A 14,384-nucleotide genomic window follows, 5' to 3' on the forward strand; every position below is an offset into this window, starting at 1 on the left:
GTAAAATTAGAGGATCAGCTAAAGGCTTTGCCATATTATCTACATTTATAAGGCTTCTCTCCAGTGTGAATTCTCTGATGATAAGTAAGGGCAGAGGTCTGGCGAAAGCCTTTGCCACATTTTATACATATATAAGGTTTCTCTCCAGTATGAATTCTTTTATGGACAGTAAGCTGTGAGGACTTGACAAAGGCTTTGCCACATTCTCTACATTGATAAGGTTTTTCTCCAGTGTGAATTCTCTGATGGACAGTAAGGCCAGAGGACTCACTGAAGGCTTTGCCACATTCTCTACATTTATAAGGCTTCTCTCCAGTATGAACTCTCTGATGTCGAGTAAAGTATGAAGACTGGCTAAATGCTTTACCACATTCTCTACATTTATAAGGCTTCTCTCCAGTATGAACTCTCTGATGTATAGTAAGGGTTGAGGACTGGCTAAAGGCTTTGCCACATTCTACACATTTGTAAGGTATCTCTCCAGTATGAATTCTCTGATGAACAGTAAGGTTTGAGGACTGCCTGAATTCTTTCCCACACTGTCTACATTTATAAGGCTTTTCTCCAGTATGAATCCTCTGGTGGACAGAAAGGCCTGAGGCCTTGCCAAAGGTTTTGCCACATTCTCTACATTTATATGGATTCTCTCGAGTATGAATTCTCTGATGTTCAGTAAATTTTGAATGACAGCTAAAGGCTTTGCCACATATCGAACATTTATAAGACTTATCTCCAGTATGAATTATCTGATGTGTAGTATGGTTTGAGCACTGAGTAGAGCCTTTTCCACATTTCCTACCTTTGTAAAGTTTTGCCCTAGCATGAATTCTCTCATGTACAGTAAGACTTAAATTCCGTTTAAAGGCTTTGCTACATGCTTTAGATTTGGAAGGCTTCTTTCTAGTATGAACACTCTGATGTTGAATCAGGCTTGAGGTGTTAAGAAAGGCTTTGCCACATTCTCTACATTTATAAGGATTCCACCTAGTATGAACTCTCTGATGATAAGTAAGGGCTGACGACTGTCCAAAGGCTTTGCCACATTCTATGCATTTGTAAGGTCTCTCTCGAGTATGTATTCTCTGATGGACAGCAAGGGTTGAAATATGACTGAAGCATTGGACATATTCTCTACATTTATAAGGCTTTTCTCCAGTATGAATGATCTGGTGGACAGCAAGCTCTGAAGACCGGCTGAAGGCTTTGCCACATTCCCTACATTTATATGGCTTCTTTCCAGTTTGAATTCTCTGACAGACAGTAAGACCAGAGGATTGGCTTAAGTCTTTGCCACATTCTCTACATTTATAAGGCTTCTCTCCAGAATGAATTCGATGACAGACAGTAAGTTTTGAGGACCAACTAAAGGTTTTGCCACATTCTCTACAAGGCTTTTCTGCAGTATGAATTCTCTGATCGACAGTTAAGCTAGAGGACTGGCTGAAGGTTTTGTCAACAAAGTCTCTACATTTATATGGTTTCTTTCCGCTATGAACTCTCTGATGTCTATAAAGACTCGACTGGCAGCTAAAGTCTTTGCCACATTCTGAACAATTATAAGATATCTCTCCAGTATGAATTCTCTGATGTTCAGTATATACTGAGGACTGATTAAATTCTTTTCCACATTCCGTGCATTTGTAAAATTCTGCCCTGCTATGAATTCTTCTTTCATGTACAGTAAGACATGTATGCCATTTAAAGGTTTGACCACATGCTTCACATTTGTAAGGCTTCTCTCCCATAAGAGTTCTCTGATTTAGAGCAAAACTTTTAGTCCAGGTAGATGTTTCACCAACATCTTTACATTTATGAGGTTTTTCTCCAGTATAGATTTTTTTAAGTCTATTTGGATTGAATATTTGACTGAAGACTCCCCCGCAGGGCTTCCATTTGTAAGCCTCCTCTCTGTTATGAATATTCTCTTGTTCAGTGTAATTTGAAGATTGTTTCAAAGATTTGACACATTTAGTTCGTTCATTTATTTTTTCCACAATATGAATATCCTGATGTATACTGTGATTTGACATTGGGTCAAAGACTTTTCCACATTTATAATGTTTCTCTGGAAGCTGACATCGCTGATGACTATTGGAATTTGAATCTTCCTTAATGCTTTTCCAATGTTTACTCCACTGGTAACTTCTGTCTCCATTATATGTACTCTGACAATCATGGAAAATAGAACAGCCTTTAGTGACAGCTATGATTTCATTAAACACGTACAATTGTTCCATAGGAACCATTTGTTGATACTTACTAAACCATGATGGTTGTATAAAAGACTGTTACTGTGCACAAGAAAATTATAGACGTGGGATTAAAAAAAAAAAATACTTGTTCTCAGGGAAGTATAATGATTCCTTGTAAAAAAGATTGCCAAACTGATCACAATTAATGTTAATAGATTTTAAATAAATTAATAAATTTTAAAAATAATTGGCTGAAAGATTAATCCCACCCTACATTTTATTTTATTAAAAAAATTTTTTTTTTCTTTATTGATTTGTAGAGTGACAGAAAGAGAGAGGGAAAGATAGAAACACTGATGTGAGAGGACATCAACTAGCTGCCTCCTGCATGCCCCTCACTGGGGATTTGGCCCACAACCTGGGCACGTACCCTGACTGGGAATTAAACGGGTGACCTCTTGGTTCATGGGTCGATGCTCAACCACTGAGCAACACTGGCCAGGCCCACCCTACATTTCAAACAATTCAAATTATTATTTAAACCACAGATTATATGAGTTCATAGTTTTTCTAGATTTCCTTTCCAAGAATATACAACAGTAAAAAATTGTTTTTGATCCTCCCATATAGAAATACAGTAATCTGCAAATATAAGTGACTTTCAATTGGGAGTTTTCCAAATGTATCAATATCCTTGACCTCTTTAAGTGACAACAACTTCATTATGAATATGTGCCCCAGGGTAATTCGATTTATACGAACATGTTTCTTCTCACCACACTCTCTCAAATTCCAAGTCTTTCATTAAGTAAACATTATAAAAGCCACGCAATTCATATCTTACCAGTATTATTTCAGAGAATAAATATTGTAGTCTGGACTTCTGCAGAAAGTCCTGGTTGTCTTCAGGGGACATAACTGGAAAAAAAAAGAATTTTCAGTTTTGACACTAAGGTTAATGTACTTTGAACTTACCAGCAAGTATCGATCAAGTAATATTTTTGAGTATTTCAAAAGTGAAGAGTTCAAAGAAATCTCAAGATAGCCCTGGCCAGTTTTGCTCAGTGGTTAGAGCATCAGCCTGTGGTCCAGTGAGACCCGGGTTCGGTTCCTGCTAAGGGCACGTACCTCGCTTGCAGTTTGTCCCCGGCCCTGGTTGGGTCATGTGGGTGGCAACCACTCAATGTGTCCCTTTCACGTCAATGCTTCTCGCTCTCTCCCTCCCACTCTACCTGAACAAAACATGGAAAAATGTCCTCGGGTAAGGATTAAAAAAAAAAGAAAGCTCAAGATAGGTACAATGAGAAAAAGTCACATCAAAAAGGGACAAAAGTTGCTTACATTTACCAACAATATGTGCTCAAACCCCCTGGCACACAATGCCAATATTATAAGAAAACTCCTAACCCCCAGTTTCCTCTTTTCTTCTCTGTATGTTCCATGATCTCGCTGTTGTGAAGTGTGCTGGGGACCATGATTCTGTTGTGCAAGATGCAGAGTGCTAAAAGAACGCCAGTACATACCACAAAGACTATGGTATTAAAGATATATATGAAGTCCCTGGCCAGTACAGCTTTGTGGTTAGAGTATCAGCCCATGGAACAAAGAATCTCAGGTTTAATTCCAGTCAAGAGCACGCACCTTGGTTGTGGTTCAGTCCCGGGCCCAGGTTGGGGTTGTGCAGGAGGCAGCCGATCGATGTTTCTCTCTTTCATCAATGTTTCTCTCTCTCTCTCTCCCTCTAAAAAATCAATAAAAACATATTTTAAAACAACGAGAATGTCCTTGCCAGTTTGGCTCAGCAGTTAGAGCGTCAGCCCATGGACCAATGAGTTTCAGGTTTGATCCGGTCAAGGGCACATACCTCAGTTGCAATTCATCCCTGGCCCTGGTTGGGTCGTGTGGGAGGAAGCCACTCGATGTGTCCCTTTCACATCAATGTTTCTCTCTCTCTCTCTCTCTCTTCTTCTCTCTTCCACCCACTCTCTCTGAACAAAAATGGAAAAAAGTCCTTGGGTGAGGATAAAAAAATCAATAAATAAAACAATGAAAACTAACAAACAGCACACTCAAGCAATACTAAACCACTACTGGAAAGCCAGAAAACTAACAGCACAAAATGCTGATGTGGATGTGGAGCTACTGGAATGCTCAGTCATTGCTACAGAGACTGCAAAATGCTACAGCCACGTGGGAAGACAGTTGAGATACTTTTATAAAATTAAACATACACTTACTATAATCCATTAATTGTGCTCCTTAGTATTTAACCAAAGAGTTAAATCTTCTATCTATACAAAAGCCTACAAGGGGCTGTATTTATGACATGTTTATTTATAATTTACAAAAATTGGAAGCAATGAAGATGTCTAAAAACAGTGAATGGATAAGTAAACTGAAGTACATACAATGGAGTATTATTCAGCAATATACAGCAATAATATGTCAAGCCATGTAAAGATGACCTAAATACATAGAATTAAGTGTAAGAACCCAATCTGCCTGGCCAGGTAGCTCAGTTGGTTATAGCATCATCCTGATATGCCAATACTGTGGGTCCAATCTTTGGCCAGTGTGCATACAAGAATCAACCAATGAACGCATAAATAAGGGAAACAACAAATCAATGTTTCTCTCTCTCTCTCTCCCTTGCTGTAGGTATAAAATATGAATAAGGAAAAATTTAAAAACAATTATATCTGAAAAGGCTATATACTATATGATAATAACTATAAGATATTTTAGAAAAGAAAAAATGAGTAAAACATTAAAAAAAAAATTCAATGGTGGAAAGAGTTTAGGGGACACAGGGAAATATATCCATCCCTGGCCGATTTTGCTCAGTAGTTAGAGCACCTCAGTTGCAGTTTGTCCCTGGGCCGGGTGGGGTTCTGTAGGTGGCAACTACTCGATGTGTCTCTCTCATATCGATGTCTCTCTCTCTCTCTCCTTCCTCCCTCGGGCTCTATTTGAAGATACATGCAAAAATGTCCTCAGATGAGGATAAAAAAAAAAAAAGAATATGCAGAGCATAGGGAATACGTAGGGTCAAGAGACTAATCCAAATGATACTATCATGGTAGATATATGTCATCAGAAATTTTTCCAAAGACATAGAATGTACAACACAACACTAAACTTTGAGGTAAACTAAAACTCTGGGTGCTCATGATGTGCCAGTGTAGGTGCATATATGTAACAAATGTATCACTCTGGTAAAAGACTGAGAAGAGGGAGGTTATGCATTTAGAAGCAGGTAACATATTGGAATTCTCATTAACTCCTACACCATTTGCTGTGAACCTAAAAGCTGCTATTTAAAAAGTCATTCAGGCCCGGCTGGTGTGGCTCAGTGGTTGAGGATCAACCCATGCAACGTGAGGACACTAGTTCAATTCCCGGACAGAGCACATGCCCAGGGTGTGGGCCAATCCCCAGTGGGGGTGTTTGGGGAGCAGCTGATGGATGTTCTCTCTAATCAATGTTTCTGTCTGTCTCTCCCGCTACCTCTAAAGTCAATAAAAAAAACTATATATAAAACAAATATTAAAAAAAAAAATTTCCCACCCTGGCCAGTTTGGCTCAGCGTAGAGCGTCGGCCTGTGGTCCAGAGAGACCTGGGTTCGGTTCCTGCTAGGGGCACGTACCTCGGTAGCAGTTTGTCCCCGGACCTGGTTGGGTCCTGCGGGTGGCAATCACTCGATGTGTCCCTTTCACGTCGATGTTTCTCTCTCTCTCCCCCTCTCTCTCTCTCTCTCTCCCCACTCTATCTGAACAAAAAATGGAAAAATGTCCTCGGGTGAGGATGAAAAAAAAAAATTCCATGGGAATATCTGCAAAAAAGACATTTGCACATCTTTGTCCACTTTTTTTTTTCTTAAATCCTTACTCAAGGACATTTTTCCATATTTTGTTCAGATAGAGTAGGAGAGAGAGAGAGATAAACATCGACATGAGAGGGATACATCGAGTGGTTGCCACCCGCATGACCCAACTAGGGCAGGGGACAAACTGCAACCAAAGAATGTGCCCTTAGCAGGAACTGAACCTGAGTCTCTCTGGACCACAGGCCAACGCTCTAACTGCTGAGCCAAACTGGCCAGGGCTAAAAGAGTAATTTTAATAATAAAGCATTTAGTAGCCCTGGCCTTGTAGGTCAGGTGGTTAGAGCATCATCCTGATACTTAAAGGTTGCAGGTTCAATCCCCGGTCAGGGCACATATAAATTCAATCAATTAATGCATAAATGAATTGATAAAAAAACAATGTTTGTTTCTCTACCTCTCTCTCATAAAAAAATTTTTTTAAATAAAAAAGCATTTAAATGCCATGAGACATTTTTTTGTTCAAAGTGGAAGGAAAAGATGGGAAGAAAGAAACATCGATGTGAAAGGGACACATTAAGAGGCTGTCACCCGCACAACCCAACAGGGCCAGGGACAAACTGCAACCAAGGTACATGCCCCTAGTAGGAACTGAACACGGGTCTCTCGGGACTGCAGGCTGACACTCTAATCGCTAAGCCAAACCGGCCAGGCGAGACATTTTTTAATATTAATTTGTTTCTGTTATTCTTACACAAAGTATATATGATGTAATCTATCCTGCCATCCAATTATGGAAAACAGAAAAATAAGACAGGTATAAAATTTGCAGAGAAAAACAGATGTTCCAACTAAACATTTAAGCCCTGGCTGGCTCATTCAGTTGATAGATCATCATCCCAATATGGCAAGGTTGCCAAGGTTGTGAGTTTGACCCCGGTCAGGGCACACACAAGAATCAAACAATAGCCATGGCTGGTTTGGCTCAACAGTAACAACATCAGTCCACGTACCAAAGGGTCGCAGGTTCAATTACCAGTCAAGGGCACGGCCCTACGTTGCAAATGGGAGGAAACCAATCCATGTGTCTCTCTCATATTGATGTTTCTCTCTCTCTCTCCCTCCCTCCCATCCACTCCATCTAAAAATCAATGAACAAATATCTTTGGATGAGGATTAACAACAAAAGACCCAACCTATAAATGCATAACTGAGTGGAACATAAAAATTGATGTTTCTCTCCCTCCTTTTATTTTTCTCTGAAATCAATACAAAACAAATTAAAAATTAACCTAAGCATTTCAGATTAAGTATGGAATCAAGAGTCACGCTGAGGAAAGCAAATGAAAAACCTCATCATTGCTTTGGCCTGAAGTAAACTTAAATTGAGGAACTAAACCCTTTCCTAGATGTGAAGTGCCTGATTATTCTGTAACTCACTTCTTACCGAAGCAGCACATTGCAGCATGTTGTATCAGCACTAGTGAATATGCAGACACACATGTGGAAAAGATCTGATCAGAAAGTGTAAACACACAGCACACAGCCCAGATAGCTTTGGCCTGAACAAGAGAGAATTAGATGAGAGCGATGAGGAATTTCCTGCAGATGGACGATGCTCAGAGGTCGGTAACGTATAGCAAAACTCGAAGGGAAAATACATTAAAATATTGTAACATGAAGAAATAGATTACAGACTAGAAATTTCTTATGTTAGTTTTTTTGACACAAAAACAAACTTTTGAAGGAAACAGCAAATGAGCTTTAATCATTTCGGGATGAGCACTGTGCTGTGATGAAATCACTGAGTCCAAAGTTTGTGGGATTTTGTTTGAAACATCAATATGATTAGAAATTATAAACCAGACAACATGTCCCCAGTGTTCCTGGAACTTGTGCACCAAATAAAGAATCTCAAACACGTACTTCATAAACACCTTACATGACACAAACACAAAACTTAAAAAAATAAATAAACAAGGCTTAGCCCAGCTGATGTGGCTCAGTGACGGAGTGTTAACCCATGCACCAAGAGGCTGCAGGTTCAATTCATGGTCAGGACACATGCCCAGGTTGTGGGCCTGATCCCCAGTGGGGGGCATGCAGGTGGCCAATTGATGTTCTCTCTCATCGATGTTTCTATCTGTCTCTCCCTCTCCCTTGCTCTCTCACTAAAATCAATGAAGAAAAAATATTTTTTAAAGAATGGCTTAAAATACAATTCCTCAGCAATGTGCCTATAGCAGAAGCAGAGTCCAGAGGGGATGTGGGAGCATTTCATATGCTGGGGAGCAGCTGTCGCTCTACAACAGCAGCAGACATAGACCTGGGCTCTCAAAATGCTTCCACTGAAGCACAGCTTCCCAACCATACTGAAGGTCTGGCTTCCTCCAGGTCCTCTGGACCTCTCACCACCTGTGTCACCTGCTTCCTCCTTCCCACCTCCCTGGGTAAAGAGACATTATCTTTTTTCTCCTCACATCTCAGTGCTCTTTGTTTCTGAATACAGTTTTATATTATTTATTTATGAATTTGAGAGACAGAAACATGGATTTGATGTTGCACTTATTCATGCAAAACACTGGTTGCTTCTTGCATGTGCCCTGGATGGGATCAAACCGGCAATCTTGGTGTATTTGGACGATGTTCTACCCAACTAAAAGTACCCCAGACATGGACCAAATGCTCTGAAATTTGCTCCAAAAAGATGACCAGGACTGACTTAGAGACAGAAAGACATATTTATTAGAAAATGGAATTTGAGTTTTGATAGAGATAATCCCATTTTCAGTGCAGTTTGTCCTCAGGTGAGAAGACATGGTAGAATATTAGATTATGGAAAATTATTTTCAAAATACTGTTTCCTGATAGCACCTTAATTATTCTAGACAACATGTAAAGTTTCAGACACCGAGTTCCTAACTCACATACATCACAAAGCCTTTCTTTCTGCACCAGAAAACCACCAATTGGCTCCCTGAGAGCAAGACTCTGACAGGCTATCATACAAAGCAGAAGCCCCCAAAAGATGTTAAAGTCATAAAGAAAACAAACCCAGCGGCTGTAGGAGGAGCTCTGGAAGGAAGTCATCCTCACCCAGGGAGACCAGGTTCCTGTAGTTCTCCAACATCACATCCAGGTACAATGTCTGCTGAGCGGGGTCCAGGCATTCCCACTCCTCCTGAGAGAAGTCTACGGCCACATCCCTGAAGGTCAGCGGTCCCTGAAAGGAAAGACGCTTTCACCAAGAAACAGCAAGCGGAGTTCATAATGTCACCCAACACGGAAACAGTGTAAGGAGAACTGGTTTTGACCTAGGAGAGTACCCGGAATTATCTATTAAGATGATTTTGACCCAGTAATATGCTCTAGTGTATTTTCGAACACTGAGAAATGGAGATGACATGTGTCCGAATATCTACTGCATAGACTTTACTTTTCAGGAAAATACACTTTATTTATTTATTTTATTTATTTTTATTTTTTATCCTCACCCGAGGACATTTTTCTATTTTTTGTTCAGATATAGCGGGAGGGAGAGAGAGGAACAGAGAGAGAGAGAAACATCGATGTGAAGGGACACATCGAGTGGCTGCCACCCGCACAACCAACCAGGGCAGGGGACAAACTGCAACCTAGGTACATGCCCTTAGCGGGAACCGAACCCTGGTCTCTCTGTACCGCAGGCCAATGCTCCAACCGCTGAGCCAAACCGGCCAGGGCAGGAAAATACACTTTAAAATTAACCCTTAACCAGAATCAAATCCGAGACCCTTTGGTCTGAGGACTGACTCTCTAACTGCTGAGTCAAACCAGCCAGGGTTAGAACAGAACTTTTCTAAAAATACAGATTCTGACACAGGAATTCTGTGCTGGGGCCTAGGTTCACACATGTGTAACAAGCTCACTTTTACTTGTGATGCCAATGTCTCCAAGTCCATGTGCCATCCTTCTGAATAGCACAGAAAGAGAAAAGAGAAAAAATTTATACATTGCCCAGCTGGTGGGGCTCAGTGGACTGAGCGTCATCCCACAGACTAAGAGTTCTTGGTTCGGTTCCTGGTCAAGGCACATGTCCAGATTGCAGGCTCGACCCTTGGTAGGGGGTATGCAGGAGGTAGCTGATCAATGGTTCTCTCTCACATAGATGTTTCTATCTCTCTCTCCCTAAAAAAATTCATTAAATAAAGAAACTGATAATGAGTAATCTTTGGACAAGATTACTTTGCTTCTGATATGAAAAAATTTTGTGAAACACACAACTGAAATTGAACCTTGAATTTCACTCCAACCTTCATCTACAATAAAAGAAAAACAAAACAAAAACAGTCAATAAGCGTAAAGAAACCACTGGGCCGGTGTGGCTCAGTGGTTGAGTGTTGACGCATGACCCAGAAGGTGGCCAGTTTGATTTTCGATCTGGACACATGCCCAGGTTGTGGTCCTAGTCAACAGTGGGAGGCATGCAGGAGGCGGCCAGTCTGTGTTTTTGCTCATCCATGTTTCTATTTCTCTCTAAAATAAATTAAAAAAAAAAAAAGAAAAAATAATTTTTTAAAAAATCAAAATTAAGCAAAACAAGGAAAAAAGTCTCAAATAATGTTGAAGTTTTATGCATACAGACAAGCACACATATGAGAACAATGTACAATATTAAAGGGATACAAAACACAATTTTCATCTCACTAAAATCAGGATTATTTTGAGATTCCATAAATCTCATGTATCTATAAGTGAATAATACTCTTGGTGTTTTATAAACACAGTAAGTAGAGGAACTCACATAATAATGGAAAAAAATGTTAGACCTATTATTTCTTGATCTTTTTCTCTGAAAATTTTTGCATATTAGTGGAGGGATATTGTAGGAATTTAGTTGAACATACATTAAGATTACGATTCTTATAAACTTTCTACAACGTGATAATGAGTGTAAAACATAATGAAAATTGACAAGAACAAGGGGTGATTGGTTAAAGCTCCCACATCAAAAGCGAATGATCTGTAGGAAATAAAAGAAGGGACTTCATGCCCGGCCGGTGTGGCCGTGGTCAAGCATTGACCCATGTACCAAGTGGTCTAGTTTGATTTCCATTCAGGCACAAGCTCAAGTTGTGGGCCAAATCCCCAGTGGGGACATGCAGGAGGCAGCCAATCAATGTTCTCTCATTGATGTTTCTATCTCTCTCTCCCTCTCCCTACCTCTCTCTCTAAAAATGAATACAGAAAAAGAAAAGTAGGGACTTCATATTCCAAAAGAAACAGAAACTACGAAGAGGGAAGTTTCCAGATGAAATGTGATGGTTTTTTTCACATCTCTGATTAAATCCCTACTAGAAACTCTGTACTGATACAGGGAAACTGTTAGCTCTGTAGTGCAGAGAGCACCACACACAGTGAGTATCAGGTGGACTGGAGTGTGGATATCAGGTGACTGAGGCACAGGAAAGGAAATGTCCACACTGATTTGCATCACTGGCCAAAAATCATGAATAAGAAAATTATTCTGTGAAAATGATCACAAGTAAACTTTTGGCACATGTCAATCCACATGTACCTCTTATGTTTTGTACGCTAATAGTATATTTATTTACATTTATCTATTGTTAATTTGCAACAGAGGATATTTTTTCCATTGATTTTTAGTGAGTGTGGAAGGGAGGGAGGAAGTAGGAGAGAGAGAGACAGAAAGACAGAAACAAACATAGATGTGAAAGAGACACATCAACTGCTTGCGTCCCCTACATGCCTCATTTAGGGCCAGGGATCAAACCTACAGCTCAGGTACCTGCCCTTAACCAGGAATTGAACTGCAGACCCTTGGTGCATGGGCCAACGCTCTAACCACTGAACCACATCAGCCCGGGTTACGGGCTATTAATGGTACATTTTATTTATTTATTCATTTTTTAAAACAAAATCAGCTGTTTATTTTATTTTATTTTTTTTTTCCTCACCCGAGGACATTTTTCCATTTTTTGTTCAGGTAGAGTGGGTGGAAGAGAGAGGAACAGAGAGAGAGAGAGAAACATCGATGTGAAAAGGACACATCGAGTGGCTGCCACCCGCACAACCGACCACGGCCAGGTACAAACTGCAACCGAGGCACGCACCCTCAGCGGGAACCGAACCCGGGTCTCTCAGGACCGCAGGCCGACGCTCTAACCGCTGAGCCAAACCGGCCAGGGCATTAATAGTACATTTTAATAGCACGTCTTTCCTTCTAATCTACTGAGCAAGTCTCTTCTTCTTGCTCTTTTCAGAGCTTGGAGCTACTCTGAGCAATAAATGTGCATTTTCTTACCCTGATCTACAGAGCTGGTGCTACAGCCACTTGAATCTAAAACCTACGTTTCCCTATTTCACTGACACGCGAGCCTCTGTCCCCATCCCAATAGGGATGTTAGATACACCTTCCCTGCTTGATCTGTCAGGAAAGGGATGTTTACAAGAACTGAAAGTCATGAATCACAGGCAGGAATGCTTCCTCACCTGGGGGAGCCTGAAGAAAGTGAATGCACAACAAGCTCTGGTACAAAGGAGAAGCATACAGTCTGCTGACCTTGATCATCACAAGGAAAAAGGAATAAAAGAAGTCAGGGAAAACAACCTCGCTAGGCAAGAACATCAGAAGAAGAGAAATAATGGTTGCAGGTTCTAAATCCACCCACGTGAGAGGCAAAGCAGACACAGCTTCTGACCCACAACACATCTTTTACCTGAGAAGCAGCCATTTTGTCCTGGTCCTGTTCAAGGTTGTTTTCTCAGGTGACGTTACGTTAGAGTCACAGAATGTCTTCAAATGTGTCCACACAGGCCCTTAATCAGCACACACCACACTCACAGTCAGAAGCACCTGGAACTGCTGAAAAGGCCACTCTCTGCTGTCCTTTGTCACAGAGGAGTCAGGAACAATGAGCTCCTACATGGAGATCAAACAGTGAGAGCTGTTTTTTTTTTTCTCTGTCTTCACGTGTCTCTCCTTCCAGAGACATCCACAGACTCCTACAGCAGTGAGAATGTGCACTGCTCTCCTGAACCCCGAAACCCAACCGAGCACCTCATTCCCTCCCTAAACGAACCGGCAGTTGGACCCATGATATATCATCTTTAACTAGTTGCCTCTAGGTGACAGACATCAGATGTGCCAAACCTGACACTTCTGGGTGGTGTGAGGCATTCAAGTATCAGCGTCTTAGACATGCAGGCGTCCGAGGCATATTTCCTTCCTCTTTTTTTCAGGAAATAACAGAGAATAGAAGATCTTCATGCAAAAATCTTTCAAAAAAGTTAGCTATTGAAATATACTGATCAAATGACTTCACCTAGTGAAGTGAATCTAGTCCATCCTTCAATATTTTCAGAGAATGGCCCTGGCTGCTTTGGCTCAGCGATTAGAGCATTGGCCTGCAGTCCAGAGAGACCCGGGTTCGGTTCCCACTAAGGGCACGTACCTCGGTTGCAGTTTGTTGCAGTTAGTCCCCGGCCCTGGTAGGGTCATTCAGGTGGCAACCACTCGATGCGTCTCTTTTACGTTGATGTTTTTTTTCTCTCTCTCTCTCCCTCCAACTCTATCTGAACAAAAAATAGAAAAATGTCCTCATGTGAAAAAAAAAAATATATATATATATATATTTTTTCAGAGAATGAACAAGGCAGGTTTGGTTCGGTGGTTAGAGCATTGAGCCCACAGATCAATGATCTCAGATTGTATTCCGGTCAAGGGCATGTACCTTGGTTCTGGTTCATGCCCGGCCCTGGTCGGTCATGCAGGACGTGACTAGTTGATGTGTCCCTTGCACATGGATATTTCCCCTTTTCTCTTTCTCCCTCCCTCCCACTCTATCTGATGATAAATGAAAAAATATCCTGGGGTGAGGATTAAAAAACACATATATATTTTCAAAGAATGAGCAAGAGGGACTTGAGGAGAACAGGTCCTCTGTGGCTCACAGTCACTAATTCAACAAATAACATAAAGGGGAAAAAAAGCTGCTGAACATTTGAACAACTCACACAACTAGGTTCTGACTGCTAAGATCACTGACATCTTTAACAAATGCACATGGAAATAGCCTAATATTATCAACTAGGTCCAATGGATGTCTTGACATATGATAAACAGTAGACAGGATACAGAGTTCAGGATCTAAACTAGACACATATTTAAAAAAGGAACAAAATGCCCTAGCTGGTATGGCTCAGCGGTAAGATCTCTGCCCTTGGACCAGAGAGTCCTGGGTTCCATTCCTACCAAGGGCACGTACCTCGGTTGCAGTTTTTACCCAGCTGGTTGGGGTTGTGTGGGTGGCAATCAATGGATGTGTCTCTCTTACACTGATATTTCTCTCTCTGTCTCTCTCCCTCC

General features: G+C 40.9%; 1 protein-coding gene and 1 pseudogene across 1 annotated transcript; both read right to left on the reverse strand.

Moving 5' to 3' along the window:
* On the reverse strand, window positions 1–2,030 carry LOC118638827 (zinc finger protein 845-like). Its single transcript, XM_036274957.1, is given in 3 exon segments — window positions 1–578; window positions 581–914; window positions 1,021–2,030. Coding segments are annotated over 3 exon segments (1,887 nt in total). The 3' UTR covers window positions 1–35.
* A 6,391-nt stretch (window positions 2,031–8,421) lies between these two features.
* On the reverse strand, window positions 8,422–13,522 carry LOC118638369 (annotated as a pseudogene).
* Between the last annotated feature and the right edge of the window lie 862 nt (window positions 13,523–14,384).

This window comes from Molossus molossus, unplaced genomic scaffold (assembly GCF_014108415.1).
Source record: "Molossus molossus isolate mMolMol1 unplaced genomic scaffold, mMolMol1.p scaffold_m16_p_21, whole genome shotgun sequence".
Lineage (NCBI taxonomy): Eukaryota > Metazoa > Chordata > Mammalia > Chiroptera > Molossidae > Molossus > Molossus molossus.